Consider the following 13,661-nt stretch of genomic DNA (forward strand, 5'->3'; position numbering starts at 1 on the left):
GTTTCTTGTTGTCTGGTCACTTTTGAGTGTATTTATTTTCTTGTTTCTTTTTAGTCCTTCTCAGGTTTTTGTCAATGATGATGTTGCTTCTGTGGTGCTGTCATTATTATGACCCAGTTTATCCTTAAAAGTTGAATTATGATTTTCTGTGTCCATTAACCATAATCCGAGCTGTTCATTTTGGACTAGTTATTCGAGCTGTTGTGCAGTTATCTGTCGAGCAGTTATCTGTTGTGCGATCATCTCCCTATAATATCGTCATATTCTCTAATTTTACCCTTTGACCCTTTACCCTTTACCCTTTGATCAGGTTTCGTGTTCCTCCATGGAGGGGAATAAAATCTTGCCTTGAGTGCCACATGGGCTCAGGCTGACCCTGTTTTAAAGGGTCTTTGGTCTCAAAATACTCAATTTTCACTACCAAGCTAACTTAAGTAACAACAAACAAATTTACAGGTCTAACCCACTTGACATTATATATATATATATATATATATATATATACCGTTTTCTATATACTGTTATATATATATATATATATATATATATATATATATATATATATATATATATATATATATATATATATATATATATATATTCACAGTGATCCCTCCTACTTCGCGGTAAAATTTTAAAAAGCAAAACAGTACATTATACAGCACTGTATCCATCCAATAACTAATATTAGTTAATAACTATGTTAAGAATTCTTCAAGCATTAGAGTTTGTGACGTTTTTTTTTAATCTTATTTTTATTTTGAAATATATGCTTTTAATTTGTCGGGTCGCGTTGCATTTCCGTTTCTTGTTTTACGTTCTTTGTGCGTCATTGGGCTCGTTACGGTGACATAGAGAATGACAACGTAAACTCATATTTATAGTTTATTATCATTTATGTTGATAACGCACTCTACTGCCTATGTTTAGTAAGCGATGAGTGTTTATTCTGTTTATGTGTTCGTTTGTGTAGAGGTTGCACTTTATTGTTAGTAGTTGTTGTTAGTTGTTGCTAACCCGCTAATGTCGGCTAAAAATACAGTAAATTCATAGATTAAAGTTCGGTAAGTGTTTATATGTTAGTTGACTGGCTTTAACATTGCTGTTGATTTATTATTCAACAGATACTACATGATACACCATACATGAGCCAAAATAAATGTGAAGTTAAACGTGATGACTTGCGTACTCTTTCACCGAAGTCTTGGTGCAGATAACCAGTCCTGAGAACAAATTCTCAACAAACTAAGTAATATTAGTTATTTAATGAATATACAATAATGTTAATAAGGATAATGTAATGTTAAATAATAGGAGAAAGGAAATAAAATACGCAAAAAAATACAAAAAAAAAAAAGATTGTTTACGGTTACTGCTGCTCTATTGAAGCGTACATAGACATCTAGGAACTGATACCCTACTTCGCGGGTTTCAGACTTCGCGGGGGTTTGACACCCCCATTAACCGCGAAGTAGGGGGATCACTGTATATATATACTGTATGTATATATATATATATATATATATATATATATATATATATATATATATATATATATATATATATATATATATATATATATATATATTGTTTTTTTTTTTAATTCAAATTGTTCAACATTACAACACAAGGCAATAAATAGTAAGAACTGTGCATGCACAAAATGCACATACATTGATGACATTTTGTTTCAATTTATATCTCAGATTATTTATTTTGGACAACAATGCCAGTTGCAGCACTCGAATCATTAAATACATTTTGAACACTTACGTAATTTACCTGCGATGCCTCACCTTTGCTGTCAACGCGACTCAATTCATTGTGGTTGGTAATTACAGTTGCTTTCAAAAAACGTTGCATACCTTTTCAGCTTCGAGTCATACTCTCATTAAAACTATTTTAACCCATACAGTCTCTCAGCCTCATATGTGTGACAGCATAATTTGGTGTCCAACATTTTATTGACATTCATGTTTGACATTTTGAAGACAAAAGGTTAGAATGCCATTTTGCATTTTTCTTGTCATCTATGACCAATCGTCTAGATTGTCAGGATTTCAGCCGTTGCACATATCTATGATGCAAACGTATGCATTTGTGTTTGTACAGGGTCCATCCTGCCAAAGTCCATCTGTAAGAAATTATTGTTGAGGTAAAACGCCTTCATAGTTTAACCAAAATGTATTCACTGATTTTTACTTACCACTTGTTATTATCTCTACACAATTGCCATCATTGTTAGGCTCCATATTTGTTGAATCAAAGTTTCGGAAATCATCACATGTGCCATCAGACCATATGAAGTCATTGTCCTGAAAGACAATATTTTTAGTTTTCTTTGAAAACTAAACCTATTGGAATTTATAATGGCAGCCACACAAAACTTTGAAGAAAGGGATTTTGTTCCAAAATTTTAAAGGAAGTATGACAATCCAGTTGAAGGGCAAAGACAATTTACAAGTTTTACTTTTCACAAGACCCCCACACACTTTTTGGGGGGGGAAATTGATTACCTATAAGCTAAAGTTATGAGAAGAAGCCCTGCGACAGTCACTCAATTGAAGCATTGAACATGATTGCATGCAAATAAGAGAATGAGTTTGTGAAGAAGCAATGCCATTGCGTTGTCAGGCGGTGACAAAACATCAGAATGATATTTTCAAATTCTATTACATTTCAAACATCAAAAAATGATTACTTATACCTACTTAACAAATATTTGGCATTTTACAATTATTTAAAGCTTCAGCAATCAGGCCTGCATTACATCATTTTCATGTTTAAGACACAGGAATGATGCAAATAAAACACAAACGCAGGAATGATGCGAATAAACAAACAAAAAGAAACCGCAAACAAAAAAGGTAAATACATTCAAAGGCAATAACAAAACAAATTTAAAAAAAGTACAATGAAACTAAAGGAATAAAACAGCTGCAAACAAAGAATTTAAACACATTAAAAGAAAAAAATGCGATACAAAACGATGTTGGCCAGTCAGTGACAAAAAACGAACTAATGATAGTAGTTAATCAACAAAGAGAGAATGATGATGTGTTTTTCTACCTTCAGCTCTTTATTTAATAATCTCTTTACTTCAATTTTCATAAAATATGTCACTAGTACTTTAATTTAACCAATATGTGGTACCACTGTCTCGATGTATATTCTCCACTCAATATGCACTGTGTGCCATTTCTACCAAGGAATATACAAGTGGCTCACAAGTTTTTTTTTCAGTGAAGTACCCCCTGTGAAATATCTTATCAGCCAAGTACCCCTTAACCAGTGCAAAGTATTTTTGGAAAAAAAAAAAAAAACACGTAATCAGTGTCTGATTTAACAAACTTTAGAAACTTTCCAAATTTTGTGGTCGTTAGTTTACAAAACAATTATTTTGGCCCATTGGAAGAGCTCATCCAATTCAGTATATACATAAACATAGCAAAGTTTGCATTTTAGCAGTGTTTGCCAGGGTTTGGAACTGGTCAACGAGTCACCGTTGTCACTGGGAAAATGTTCAGGTAATTCCATTGCATGACCAACACGCGCATATGCTTGTCACAGTCAACGTCTGACATAATTATGTTGACGAAGTTCCTTCCATGCTCAGAAATATATTAAGGCATATCAAATGTTGCTTCTTTTCATTCTCAAACGGAGTACGCTTTCTCCACCTGTTCTCAATTCCATCATCTATTTAGCGCAGCCGGAGCGGGGCGGCGGCGTCGAATTATTCTCTGAACCCCCGTTACGTCTGCGTCTCCTACTTCCCCAGTTTTTTCCGAGTTTCCCGAGTTTGTACTTATCGTATTTATTTGTCTGTCTCCTTGTCGTTTCCCTCGGTTGTTACTTTGACTGGTGAGTATTTTCCGCGCTTCCTTTTGTCGTTCTCCCCTCGAGCCCCTTACGTTTTTACTCGTTTTTGGCACAACTTTCGACGTCGCCGTCCTGTTGGTTCCGCCCCTGTCGGGTTTTGATTTTTATTTATTCTCTATTCCCGGTCGCGTGTTATTAAATTTCCTCATTTGTTACTTTGTGTTCAGTCTATGTTGGGTCCATACACGCCCGTTACTTCCGGTGTCGCAAAGCGTCACAGTAACTGGGTGCTGAACCCAGCTTCTTCATTGGGGCACTCTGAAATTCTAAACGGCAAGGTATTGAGTATCCACACCGTGGAAACATACCGGTGCATGCACCGTTATTCGTTCACAGTGAAGAGGAAGAAACGACATTTGGAAATGCTACACAATTGTTAAGAAAAAGGAAGACTTTCACGTACATTTTCAAACAAGCAATCAACCACGTGGATATCAATGCAGGAATCCTTCCCTCCGAGCAGTTGAGAAATACTGTGACTGTCTTAAAGCTCCGATTATTAAATGATACATGTGGCTTGTTTACATGCTTCCCATCTGATGTTTGGGAAAATAATAAATAAATAAAAAAGTGTCAAAATCGCTGAAGAATTTCTAGGTTTGCCATCAATAATCAAATTCCTGCTCTATTGCTTGTATATCTAGTCAACATGGCTTGCTAATATCCCAAGAAGCTAGTGGTAAGAAGTTGTGAACCATTTCATCAAGAATAATCATGAAGAAATGTCTGCAATACCTGTAAGTGTTATTTCTGTCACATTTTATGAATTTAAACTTTACTTATTTCTCCAGCACCATATCAAGCCAACAAAGCATGGAGAATAACAAAAGAATACACCAAAATATCACTTCACCATAATGTCACATGTTGGCATCTATCTATCTATCTATCATTTTTTTTCCCTGTATGCAGTCTCTTGGCCCTGGTGCGCTGGATGGGATATATTGATGATATTTATGCCTCTGGTTGTGCATGGATCCGTGTTGACTGGAATAGAGATGTGAATTGGATGTTCAAAATGAACACTACATGAAAATGTTCTGATTTGAGTAAGAACATTACTGTATTGACAGGTCACAGAGAATCATCACTGTGAATGATCACAGAAGTCTGTTCCATATTCACAATCCAATAAAGTATGTGTGAAGTATGTAATGTGGGAGGGGCACATGCATTTTGTGAAATGCATGGTACCTGGAATTGTCTATAAGTATTGGAGGTATTAGCAGGCAAGTAATAAACTGTTAAGCAGTATTTCAGTAAAGCCCAGCTATAAAGTGTATCAACACCTTTGTCTTGTGTTTGCAGCATCCAAAGTAATTTTGGCATATGAACACAGTCTTGGAGACAACAGTTAATTTAGCACTGACATATGGTAGGATACTGGACCATCATTCAACGGGGTACAAAAAGGGATCCTGGAAGATTAAGTAAGCTGCTGCTCGACACATCAGAGTGCATAAATGGTTATTCTATAGATGCGTCTTCAAATATGTCATGAACTGCCACGTCTCCCCCTCGTGGAGGTTTGTCTTCGTGCAGGACAGGCCTGTCTGAGAAAAGGGTGGAACCACCGGCGGCGCACCTGTTCTCAATTCCATCATCTATTTAGCGCTGGGCGTCGGCATCGGATTATTCTCTGAACCTCCGTTGCGTCTGCGTCTCTTACTTCCCGAGTAAGAGTAAGGAACCGGTTTAATGTCGGAAAATAGCAAACGCATATTTTGGATGCAAGCCTGAGCTCTGGCATACACAAACACACAACCACCCACACACACAAACACACACACACACACACACACACACACACACACACACACACATATATATATATATATATATATATATATATATATATATATATATATATATATATATATATATATATACACACACACACAAATATCAAGATTGTGCATGGTCGGTATGTCAGAATACTTAACCAGAGAACTACTTCAGTAAGAGCGTGAGAATATACCCTTAATTATTCAACTCTACACCTCCTTCCTATAAGCTACTGACAAAATTCTATAGGACTGAATATGTATGTGGCGAAATGCTTGAGCCTACACTGAAATATCGTGACAGCATTCAATCATAACGTTTGTATCAGTCACTGTTTCACCTCAATTGCATCATGGAGTCCAATCCAGGCTTCCGTCTCAGAACCACCATCGTCAATAAGTTGAACAACAAGTGCATTTTCCAGGTCATTGCGAATTGAAGCCAGATTTGCATCTAGAGCAATGCAGGCGGCCTGATAGAAAGCATAAAATTGTTCAGAGCTATTAGGACAAAGTGTTCAAACAAACAAAGGAATCTCTGATAGTGACGGGACCTCCTCACAAAGGTCCGTATAAAAGTTGTCCATACCTCAGCGTTTGTGAAGGTCGCTGGGGTATCTTGGTAGAGAAAACAGTAACAGTCCAGCTGAGTCCACGTGTTATCAGGACATTCAATGTCTGCAACACAATGTTTTTGTTTCAAGAAGAAATTAAGGCATCCCAATGAATTCAAACTCAATCAATATTGACAAAATAAAAACTATAATTGAATCTCAGCTACCAACTTTTCCAATGGCTCAAAGGTAAAGTCCACTGCAAAAAAAAGGGACAATGGTAAAATACATCAAAGATCGAAGTAAATATGTTTATTTCAGTGAGCGGGTGAGATTTTGACTTACAACTCCACTCAGCAGTCCATTAATCCCACAAAGAAGAATCAACGTACGAACAGCAAATGCCATCTGCCACGATAGAAAAATAGTTCATATTTCTAAAAACAAACATGTGTTTGTTTCTTACCATGTGAAATCAAATGCAGTTCATGTTGAAAAGCTTAAATAAAATCAAGTTTTACGAGTAGGATAGAAAGGTGGGCGACATTACCTTTGCCGTTGAGTTGCTTTATGGTCTGAAAGAAGACAAGCAGCTTTATTTATGTTCACTTGACAGTCCTGGAATGTTGAATGTGTACATTATGTCTGTGTCACATGAGAAGAGGTCCCACAATAGGGAAATAACTTAACAATGTCACCAAACACAACAATCTCCTACACTGCTTTTCTGCCTTCGCAAGTTTGAAACTGAGGACCTAATATGGGTAGGCTGAAGAAAGAAATAGTTCCATTTTTTATGTCATTATGCCAATTTTTTGGAGCCCAATACAAACCTCATAGGATATGTTTATTGTGTTATTTTTATTATTATTAGTAGTAGCAATGGTAGTAGTAGCAGTAGTCACAGTCGCCGTCATCGTCAACATAGAAGTAGTAGTGCCATGGTGATTAAACAATTGAGAGATTGATTGATTAATATTAATATCTTGATTTTTGTTGTTTGTTTGGATAAAAAGTATGATTGTGGCAGATCAAAAAGCAACAACCAAAAAGTGGCTTCAGTCCTTTATTTTCTTTAACAGATTTTAACAGTTGCATTTGGCGACATTTACCTGCCTCTGTATTTGAGACTTGTCCCAAGTGCAGGCTGCAACCTTTAGTTTCGACTAGCAGCGCCAAATGGGTCTGTCGTCGTTCGATAAATTTGTTTTCCCATTTCAGTCTAAACTTGCGGGATAGTAAGGATTCAATGCACATTTTACATTTTAGCGCAATTTCACTCACAGATATTCAAGATTCAAGAGGACAGGTACAGGGCTACAAAATTGACCAAGTGTCTCAAGCTGTCCAAGTAACATATAAAGACATTGATCAACAAGGTACTCAGGACAACAAGACCAGTCAGGATGTGCCACAAGAGTAGCTCTCTAAGATCCCAAAAGAGACAGAGAGAGAGAGAGAGAAGGAAAACGTGAGGGTAAAAGAGGAGAGAAAATGAGTCTTTGCCCATGTCCCGATGGAAGAAAAAAAATCCTTAAAAGACAACACTAAAGAGACAATTACAAAAGAGAGGCATACCAGATCTTAAAAGAAGGCCATGATGAAAAACAAGTCAGATCTACATATGGTTAAGACATAGCAAAAGAGGAAAAGGTTAACTTAAAAAAGAAACAAATGCAAGTTGCAACCCTGCAAATTTCAGAAAGACAATGCATTATAAGGAATGCATTAGGAGACACATCAACAGATGGTCTTTTTCAAATACTTTGAATACCAATTTAAAATCCCTACTCCTCTTTCTCCCTGTTCTCATTGGAGTTTGAATGTTAATGGGCATACAGCCTGAGCTGATTTACTTCGAACAAAAGTGGATGACACTACTTCTATCATTCCAGTTCAAAGAGAGAACAAAGAAACCCTCTCTGGAATGTTCCTGAGGCTAGAAATAAATGTCAGATCTCTCCTACCTAAAAACCTGAACAGTAAAAATGCAGCAAAAATGACGAATGTGAAAAGTCATATTGTAATGAATGGTACAGAGATGTTCCATATATGCTGGTCCAACCACACTGTGATTGTATATGACTGGAAAACATTCTATGCCGCATTACAAATAGCATGCTTGGAGCCCAGTCAGGTGGAGGTGAGAGTGATTGGATAGAACAGGTCACATGTGAGGCAACCAAATTTCCCACACAGATCACAATGATACAAAATACGTCAAGTGAAGACACAATAGTAACCTCACTAGAGACCATCACAAAACGGTAACACAGCAGGAACAATTTCCCCACAGAATCAAAGCAAACATGTGTTTACTGATGTCATCACTGAGACCAATTTACTACAAACCGTTTGCACAATTAGTAAATTATCTGTTTTAAATTTTTGGACGTTGTACAAAGAGAATATTTCTGAGTTTTGTATCAGAAGAAAAATATTGTTAATGTGAAATGAATTGCCAGGCAGTCTATTAATGTTGGGCAGCTCTCTTTGCTTGGAATGTTCTTATTGTTGTGTCATGTGTTGTGTCATTGTGTCTCTCTTAAGTGACAATGATGCTATAAAGAAAGATTACACTGTGCCAGAATATTCAAACAAAACTTTAGACAATTGTGTCTTATTTTTTGCTGTCAAAATGAACTATGAGAAAGGGCTGACGAGCTCACGGACGCAATTATAAGAAAGAAGACAACGCAACTGGGTAGGTTACATACCGACCAAACAAGCTTAATTGTCTTCACTGTGACGGGTAACATTCCACCCTTTTATTTTTCAGTTTGTGGAGGATTCAGGTGATGCTTGTCATCAATTATGATGCAAAATTTCCTGAGCGTCTTCCAATACCTGTAATTAGTTATTCTGTTGTTGTAAATTGCTCGCAAACAGCATAGTCCAGACAAATGTTTTCCTTCTTATTTTTACTGTGGATAGTAAACATTCACAGACAAAAGTAGTATATATATATATATATATATATATATATATATATATATATATATATATATATATATATATATATATATATATTGTGGGCATAGTCCTAAAAGCCACACCTCCCAAATTCTGCGAAGCAACACCAGCCAAATTCTTGTTTCTGACTTATTGTCTTAATGTTATAGTATAAATAAGAATTTGAAATGCAAGGAAAAAAACAAAAAACCCAGGAACGATGAACACAAAGTAAAGGTTTACAGTGCTGGTTTGGAATCAACATACCTTAAAATGGGGTAGAGACAACTATACTTTGTCAGTGAACAAATGTCTTTCACCTTTTTTTCACAAAGCTCAAAATCACAGCTGATGTTTAATGGAAGTGTGTTCAAAATACTGTATATGGAGCTAAGGAACTTAACGATTCTCTGTGATTGTTTCTGACCGGGGACACAAACCTTCTTATTGAAAAAAAGGGAGTCTGTAAACAGAGTTTCATGATCCATTCCATTGGACCTCTTGAGAGAGGGGGGGGTATGCTCAACATGAGAGACTCCGCATTGGTCCCATGAACGACAACCACAGTTTTTCTCTTTTTAATCATTTGTTTCATGCATTCACTCAGTACTTAGGAATCTTGACAGAAATTTCAGGAACTTAATTTATGAATGTATGAAGTCACAGCAGTTTCAGGGCCACCAATGAAAATGTTGAGTGAAAGTTATTTTTGCGTTGTTTTGTTTGTAATGTGGCAACAATCCCGCTTGTCATATCTTGATCTCTGTAGTCTTTGTTGGGTAAGAAGCCAGAAGCAGGCAGAGCAGTAACATTCGAGAGATTTTAGGCATTTCCGCAATATTCAAGGTGCACAGTGCAACGGGTGTAGTATGTTTCTGACGCTGAAGGTCTCCGCTGGTTGAAGGCAAGTCAATTGTTGAACACCACAAATCTTGGCCAAACCGGCTCTACTTCCCTTGATCACTGGGCCGATAGGTGGCACCTGAAGCCCTTCACCAACGCAGAGGATTAGTGATAGTGTAGGGTAACTGCATCTTATGTTGGGGAAAATATGTCTGTTGTAAACGAGGAACCTTCACAACATATATGTTTGTGACTTGCATCAATGGTGAAATTGTCTTTCAAAATGGAAAAGGGCTTTGTGGGCAAAAACAAGGGACATAACAAATGTGTTTTTAATAAGTGAGCACTGTGGAGGAAGAAGAAAAGAAGTGGTGGGAAACCCTTAAACATAAAATCACAAAGAATTGATCATTAGATTGGATTTGATAACATTTCATTGGATCATGGTCCTGATGCAGCTGGAGCTGGACAGTCTGGAGAGCTCGGATCTCCGCCTTTGCACACATCCAAAATGCAAACATAGACATTGCTGTCTGTGCAGTCCTCATCCTGCCAAAACCCATCTGAAAGAAATAAATGCTCATGTAATGCAGCAATTTTTGATAACCAAACCTTAAACTCTGTTTTTTCTTACCAGTTGTCGAAATTGCTATACAATTGCCATCACCATCAGGCTCCATAGACGTTGAATCGAAATTTTCAAAATCATTAACTGAGCCATCAGTCCATATGTAGTCATCATCCTGGAAAATCAAATCAAATTGAATGAATGACAGATAAAGATGGCAATTCCCTGGATTTGCAATTATCGTTTATTTGCCACAATACATCTTGGTTGTATTTACACATCATTAGAATTATTCAGTATCTTCAAGAAACTGCTGTTTGACACCAAACTACATGAGGAAAAAGTCTAAAGTCTAAAGAACCAGATCCGGCAATGTGGTGTAATGTATTTATATATATATATATATATATATATATATATATATATATATATATATATAATATATATATATATATATATATATATAAATATATATATATATATATATATATATATATATATATATATATATATATATATATTTTTTTTTTTTTTTTTTTTTAAAGGATCCTCAAATGAAGAGAGGATTTATACTAAATTCTTTTGATAACAACAACCTCAAGGTGGAGGTAGATATGTTTTGGTATTCTATCGTATGAGTCTATGTATTTCTGAAATCTGGTGACAAGACTGAGTCTGGGGAGGATCTAAAGGAAAACAAAAGTTTTACCAAAATTGCATCATGAAGCCCAATCCAGCCTATTGATGCCGCACCACCATCACGAATCAGTTGAAGAACAACATTATTTTGCAGCTCATTGTGGATAGAGACCAGATTTCCATCCCTGGTGAGGCAGTCCGCCTTATGGAAAAAGACAATCCAAAGTTGATGTCACTCTTTCGGATCCATCAGACACCAATCAACAGATGAATAGATCACTGATTACAAAAAAAGGATATCCAAACCCCTGCGTAAAAGTCAGCCATACCTCTGCAGCTGCAAAGCTTGCGGCGGTATTTTCATAAATGTAACAGTGACAGTCTAACTGAGTCCAGCCTGAAGGACATTTAATGTCTACAACACAATAGTTTTTTTAGAGAGAAAATGAGAGATGTCAGTAAAATACGATGTCATGGTTCAACAAAATCCTGAAATTATTCGATTGAAAAGTAAAAGTAAGCCATAGCTACCCACTTTTCCAGTGATGCAAAGGGAAAGACCACTGCAAAGAAGAAGGGCATATTGGTATGAATTTAGACAGCAGAACACTGACAAAAATAAAAACAGCCATATAAAACATTACAGTAAACGTGTTTATATTTAAGTCAGTAGGTAAGATTTTTCACTTACAACACCAGTCAATAGTCCACAAAGGAAGAACAACGAGCAAAGAGCAAATGCCATCTGTGCGATGACAGAAAAAATATTTGATACATTTGACAAAATATATCCATTGTTAAATCTGAACACAATCAATCAATCAACCTTTTCACTGTTGAAAAGGTCCCATGAATTTGAAAAGTCGCACATAAAGTCTTGGAACGTTACCTTTGCAGTTGTGTGCCTTAATGCTGAGGACAATGATGTTGATGATTGCTTTTATATGTTGGGCCTGGCAGCCTTGGAATGTTCAATGTGTCAAATCATGTCAAAGTCACATGACCAGGTCTGACAAGGAAGTTAACTTTTTAACTAGACCAAAAAGAAGACACTGATTCATTATTTCTGCTGTTCCGTTTTTGCCAAACAGGTTTGGAATCAAAGTGAGTCAGTTGAAACCCAAGTCCGGGACTAATGAAGGAATATTGTGGTAAATTGGAACTTCAAAAATAAGTTGTTCTGAGGCAGTTAGTTTAAAAAAAATGTTTAAAACTGAATTGAACTAATTGCTTCCGTGTTAAGCAAAAATCGAAAATGGCTACGAGTGTCTTTTAAAGTTGAAATTTCTGTTCATTGGAACAGCAACTCACACATCTTCCGTTTCTAGATCTTCTCTTGGCTCCTGAACTTGCCCTCCTACTCACAACAAGAGCCTATCAGGTTAAGCAAAACATTGACAGCCAATTAGTGTCCGCCTCAGGGTGTGAATGACCTTTGTTTTCGACACCCCAGCAACTGAAGCACAAGACGTCTGATGCATAAAAGCAGATCTGATCAGCATACAGAAAACATAGTTAGGTTATAAACATCAGATTAATGTGATTATGAGACATGTGCCCAACATTCGCTGTATTTATGGGGAAAAAAATGTATTTGAAGTTATAAATACTCAATTTATACAAGCATTCAATTTAATTTCGTTTCTAGAAAAGGGTAATAAATTTGCACTGTGCTGGGGATGAGCATGTCTGGAAAAAAAGATGAAACTGCTGTTAAAGTTAAACTCAAGAAAATGTCCCTGATTGTGCCTGGATACTCCCTAAACGTGGCCACTGATCGGAATATTTGCTGTGCGTCACCAAACATTGTTGAACCATGAGTGTTGCTCACCTTGAAAAGCACTGCCTTGAGCTCTGTCAAGACTCATACCTGAAGCAAATCAATTATGCAACATGATAAAGTTTTGAGCTTTCCATTGCCATGCCAAAAATGTTCGTGAAGTGCAAATTTGCATGTTTTACGTTTAAAATACTGTTCATTCTCAGATGTTGCTCATAAACCGAATTTCCGCTAGACCGGGGTCAGCAATTGTGGATACAAAATCAATTTGTCTGGAGACGCAACAAAATTGAAAGTACAATATCAGCCTTATAATGAAGGCGACACATGCGACGTGTATCTATTTTAGCTTAATTAGCCTGCTATCAAAATGACTTAGTAGGCTAGAATATACAATCGTGATTAAATGTTTACTTTCCTTTAAAAGCATCTAGCAGAGAATGACAAATCATGTGACCACTCTGCTGTATGATGGTGTTTTACATTTAACGGCCGTTACCATAGTAATGTATTAGGTTTTGTTGCATTCAGGAAAATCTAGAAACTCAAAAGAGGAATATAATTTTTTTTTTATGTTATTTATAGGCTTCGACTAAACAACAACAAACCCTTAAATGTGACAACTGTTTTTCGGACATCACTGTACTGTACAGCTTCTC

General features: G+C 36.4%; 1 protein-coding gene and 1 pseudogene across 1 annotated transcript; both read right to left on the reverse strand.

The window, feature by feature from the left end:
- Nucleotides 1-2,030: 2,030 nt before the first annotated feature.
- On the reverse strand, nucleotides 2,031-6,628 carry LOC148422280 (lithostathine-1-beta-like; annotated as a pseudogene).
- A 3,106-nt stretch (nucleotides 6,629-9,734) lies between these two features.
- Nucleotides 9,735-12,120, reverse strand: LOC148422281 (snaclec alboaggregin-A subunit beta'-like). Its single transcript, XM_088416815.1, has 7 exons — nucleotides 12,112-12,120; nucleotides 11,914-11,967; nucleotides 11,758-11,785; nucleotides 11,552-11,637; nucleotides 11,293-11,424; nucleotides 10,650-10,758; nucleotides 9,735-10,578 (listed from the first exon to the last, which is right to left on the reverse strand). The coding sequence occupies exons 2-7, from the start codon at nucleotides 11,965-11,967 to the stop codon at nucleotides 10,457-10,459; spliced, it is 531 nt and encodes a 176-aa protein (XP_088272941.1). The 5' UTR covers nucleotides 12,112-12,120; the 3' UTR covers nucleotides 9,735-10,456.
- Nucleotides 12,121-13,661: the final 1,541 nt, after the last annotated feature.

Source organism: Hippichthys cyanospilos, chromosome 6 (genome assembly GCF_059441005.1).
Source record: "Hippichthys cyanospilos isolate Australia breed blue-spotted pipefish chromosome 6, RoL_Hcya_1.0, whole genome shotgun sequence".
In the NCBI taxonomy this organism is placed as follows: domain Eukaryota; kingdom Metazoa; phylum Chordata; class Actinopteri; order Syngnathiformes; family Syngnathidae; genus Hippichthys; species Hippichthys cyanospilos.

What these genes read in the sequence shown, in the direction of transcription:
- LOC148422281 (XM_088416815.1), bottom strand. Translation starts at nt 11,967, where the DNA reads ATGGCATTTGCTCTTTGCTCGTTGTTCTTCCTTTGTGGACTATTGACT. An exon ending in CCCTTTGCATCACTGGAAAA is followed by an intron (nt 11,638 to 11,757) that starts GTGGGTAGCTAT and finishes ATTGTGTTGTAG; the next exon opens with ACATTAAATGTCCTTCAGGC. An exon ending in GGCTTCATGATGCAATTTTG is followed by an intron (nt 10,759 to 11,292) that starts GTAAAACTTTTG and finishes TTGATTTTCCAG; the next exon opens with GATGATGACTACATATGGAC.